Source organism: Labeo rohita, chromosome 9, assembly GCF_022985175.1.
Source record: "Labeo rohita strain BAU-BD-2019 chromosome 9, IGBB_LRoh.1.0, whole genome shotgun sequence".
Lineage (NCBI taxonomy): Eukaryota > Metazoa > Chordata > Actinopteri > Cypriniformes > Cyprinidae > Labeo > Labeo rohita.
In genome coordinates this window covers 14967650-14972054 of record NC_066877.1, presented here as the reverse complement: position 1 = coordinate 14972054, position 4405 = coordinate 14967650, and the positions used below count along the sequence as shown (strand labels likewise).

Sequence of the window (4405 nt, the reverse complement as noted above, 5' to 3'; positions counted from 1 at the left end):
TTCTCGACTTTACTGTTTTTAAGGTTTAAAAAAATAAAAAAATAAATAAAAAATACTGATACCATAACAGGAAGCATATTCCATATTTTCTGACAACAACAGTAATAAATTAGTACATTTTAAATAATTAAATATACTATTATAACATTATAACATAATAACAAAATGCAAAATGCCAAAAAAAAAAAAAAAAAAACTAAAACATGCAGTTCCTGAATATTTTAATTTTCATAAAGAACATGAGAATTTTTCTCTATTAATATCTTCAGTCTATATTTTATTAGTTTTTTTTAATGCTCATTAACAAATTTGTTTTTCAATTTACCAAATAGTGTTTTAGAAAATACAGACACTACAAATACTTTTTTATTTAAAAAAAAATAACATTCTGTCCAATAATATTACGTATGGAGTGTGAATATCATACCACTACAATGCCACAGTAAGATTTCAGATGAGTGGAGAGTCTTATTGCTTCTTCCAGAACCTTTCAGATAAAATTACATATTTATCATATTTGGATAATAATTATTTTAGTATTTTGTGAAAACACCTTTTAGAAAACACATCCAGTGAATTCTATCCAAATAATTTTATTGCTTCAAAAAACTGACTAAAATCTATTAAGTATCTACTTATGCAGATGTTTGTAATTTACGGAGCTCTGCCCATGACATGCAGGGAAAAAAAGTTTTATATCAAAAATTTTCACATTTCACTGCATTCCAAAATTGAAGTTCAGGGCACTATCAGCTGCAGAGTCGTATCACGTGAAGACATGACCAGTAGAAGATTTCCATGTCACAGTATGCTGAATCACAGTTTAGCTGAATTATTAGAACACAAGCTTTAATCCATGCTGGGTTAACGGAACTGTACTGAAAAACACTGGGGGGACACAGTTTTAAGGTATGTGTCATCTGCAGAAATTTCAGGTTTCTCTGGATGTGTGGAGCACAGTAAAGCCTGAAATACACTACATGATTTTTGCCCCGATTTTTCCGCCAATTTACAGTCTGGAGAGGTTTACGCTAATTGCCGAAAGTCAAAGCCAGTGTGCAGATTTGAGCTGACAGATTCCATGGAAAATCGCGTATATGTATGATGGTCACAGACCACAAGCGTCTCCTAGCAAGAAGGCGCATGTTTCTGTATAAGTTTGCTGTGATCGGAAGGTTTCCTTTGTCACTATTTACAAAGTCGGAAAGTGTATGATGTCTAGTGTTTTAAAAATCTGTTCAGATTTTAAAAATTGTGTAGTGTAATCCAGGCTTAACATGATCTGGCATGGAGGTCTTTCTGTTTGGAAGAAAGACCTCCATGCCATTTTCTTTGATCTGACCAATGCATTTGGTTCTGTTCCCGATAGCATCCCCTGGGCTGCTTTTGTTTTGTTTTTTTTAAATACCAGAGTGCATTACAACCTTGGTAAAAGCCTGCGGTTCTGCTTTACTACACACCAGATTTCACCACCACGTCACAGCATCTCGAGACAGGATCTCCGCACTAGCATTTACCATGGAGATGGTGAGTGTCTAAGTGGGAGGTTGGGAGTGAGAAACTGAAGTCCAGAGTCTGTTTAACTCCAATAAAGGCTTATATAGATGGCATGACAACCCTAACCACAACAGCATCATGTATCAGATACATGTACTAAGAGAACATTGAATGGGCCAGAATGAAGATCAATCCATCCAAGTAAAGAAGCATTTATATTCTTATAGGAAAGCTGTCTGACTAAAAATTCCTCATTAACAACAACCCCATACCAACAATACTCATTCAATTTTTAGTTTTCTGTTCAGGAGTAGAAAAATGAATAAGCATCTTGCAAAATGCTAGTATGCAAGCCTCAGGGACAGTGAACAAGCCTGGCAGCTGAATGTAGGCAGGAGTCTTGAGATCATGATAAGTCAATGCGTCCTGGAAAGCTGAAACTTTGGTGCCTGCAGTGTGGCCTGCTGCTCAGACTGATTTTGCCTCTAACCATGGTTGACATTCCCCTCACAAAAGTGGAGAAGATGGAGAGAATGATAAAAACTTCTGTGAGGAAATGATTAGTTGTTCCAAGATGCCTAAATAGCATTGCTCTGTACATGCACTGCATTCTAAAACTGCCTATCTTAAGTCTGGTAGGAGTTCAAATGCACCAAAGCATGGTTAGAAATTACCCTCTCAGAGTCCCGAGATAGATCAATATGGACTGCAGGACCGCATCAAACATCAGGACAGAAATGGACTCTGAATGAAGCAGAACAACAAGGAAAATCAGCAATCCGGCACACTGATATTGTGGGCCGTGTTCAACAGGGAAGGGGAGTTCTGTGTCAAGGGAAACAATGGTGGAACAAGGCTACACTTTAAAAGCAGAAAAAACTGGTAGTCCTTGAAGTCCAATATCAGGAGGAGGTAATAGGGCGTGCTAAAGCAGTCAACAAACTGGAAGAGCACATATAAGAGCAGCTGGAGGAAATTGTTGGCAGATGAAATTGCTGGAGGATATTATGGGAGATGGAGGCATGCAGAATCAGCTTTTTGGCGTAAAGACCCCAGTTGGGCCTCAAGATGATGGGGTGTTTGCATGTTTCATTTCATTCTATAACCTACTTGTCCAACAGATCTGTACTAATGTTAAATGCTACTGATTTTGATAGCATTGATAATGTTTCTGATGGATAATGTCTTTTTTTTTTGCGTTTGCCTTAAGGAACGTGGTATCAGCTGTCAGCAATATCCTGTCTGTAGGCTTTTTTGATTACTGTCAGTTTAAATGCTGGCTCTTACTTCTGGTTCTTTAATATTTTTCTGCTAGAGGTCCTGGACATCTTGTTCGGATACATGGCAACATGGTTTCTATCAAATAGGATTAGGGTTAGGGTTAGATAAAATAGATAAAAAATCTAAACCTGAATGCCTCTGTTAGAAATCTTATAATGTTGTGGTTGGATCTTCCATCAGGAAAATGATCCAAAACAAACATCAAAATCAGCACAAATGGTCTCTTATCTCTTATCATGTGTTCTCCAAACTCATCAGGCATTATGATGTGTTTGGAGAAACTCAGAGCTGTTATCTTGGGAAAAGGACATTGCAATAATTGGGTGCCAAAAACTCTGGGCAACGTAAACTAGAGAAAAACATTTATTTCATAATGAGATTTCCCCCCACTTTCCATTGTTTATATTTCTGAATGAAAGGTCAAAAGATTAAACAATGCAGAATTAATTTTCACAGCCATCTTTGCTCATATTTACCAAGAGTGCCAATATTAGTAGAGGGTATACTGTAGTACATACATACTGTACAGTATGTGCTATTTACATAAAATTCACTGCACAAAAAAAAAGTTTAAATATGTTAAAAAGTAACACACACTTGACATTCACATTTAAATCTACAACCTTTGTACAAAAATTGTAGTACATTATACCCACAAAGGTAGGGTCAAAGGTATTTTGAAGAACAATTGAGAGGAAAATTACAAAAGCATGTATATTGGTTCTATGATGGTCTCTATGCCAACTTGCACAGTCAGGAATTGACTAACAATAGATACCCTTTAGTCTTTAGTCTTGGTCCAGTATAAAAGCACAGGTTACAGCAGTCAGCCAACAAGCAGAATCAGCTTCAGCTTCTCCTTTGTGGAACTACTGAGGATCAGCCAGCGCAACCATGATGGGCAAGGTAAATTTCATTCCATCAACAATTTTACATTAGATTTAATTCACATTATTTTAAATCCATAGATAGAAAACACTAAAATAATAAATTTGACTTTTCAGGTCATCTTCTACGAGGACAGGAACTTCCAGGGTCGCTCTTATGAGTGTATGAGCGACTGTGGTGACTTCTCCTCCTACATGAGCCGCTGTCACTCTTGCAGAGTTGAGAGCGGATGTTGGATGATGTACGATCGTCCCAACTACATGGGAAATCAGTATTTCTTCAGAAGGGGAGACTATGCTGATTACATGTCTATGTTTGGAATGAATGAATGCATCAGGTCCTGCCGTATGATCCCCATGGTGAGCTCTATTTCAGCTTATAAGATAACATATAAACATACATTTGGTTGATAAACTAAAGGGACTTCTCTTCCACTACAGTACAGAGGATCCTACAGAATGAGGATCTACGAGAGGGAGAACTTCATGGGTCAGATGTACGAGATGATGGATGACTGTGACAGCATCATGGACCGTTACCGCATGTCTCACTGCCAGTCCTGTCATATTATGGACGGCCACTGGCTCTTCTATGAGCAGCCCCACTACAGAGGCAGGATGTGGTACTTCAGGCCTGGAGAGTACAGGAGCTTCAGTAATATGGGTGGCATGAGATTCATGAGCATGAGGCGTATCATGGACTCCTGGTATTAGTGTTCCATATTTTAAATAAAACAACT

At 37.7% G+C, this 4405-nt stretch overlaps 1 protein-coding gene across 1 annotated transcript; it reads left to right on the top strand.

The window, feature by feature from the left end:
* The first annotated feature begins 3610 nt into the window (after window positions 1–3610).
* On the top strand, window positions 3611–4405 carry LOC127171080 (gamma-crystallin M2-like). Its single transcript, XM_051119497.1, has 3 exons — window positions 3611–3684; window positions 3783–4025; window positions 4107–4405. The coding sequence occupies exons 1-3, from the start codon at window positions 3673–3675 to the stop codon at window positions 4377–4379; spliced, it is 528 nt and encodes a 175-aa protein (XP_050975454.1). The 5' UTR covers window positions 3611–3672; the 3' UTR covers window positions 4380–4405.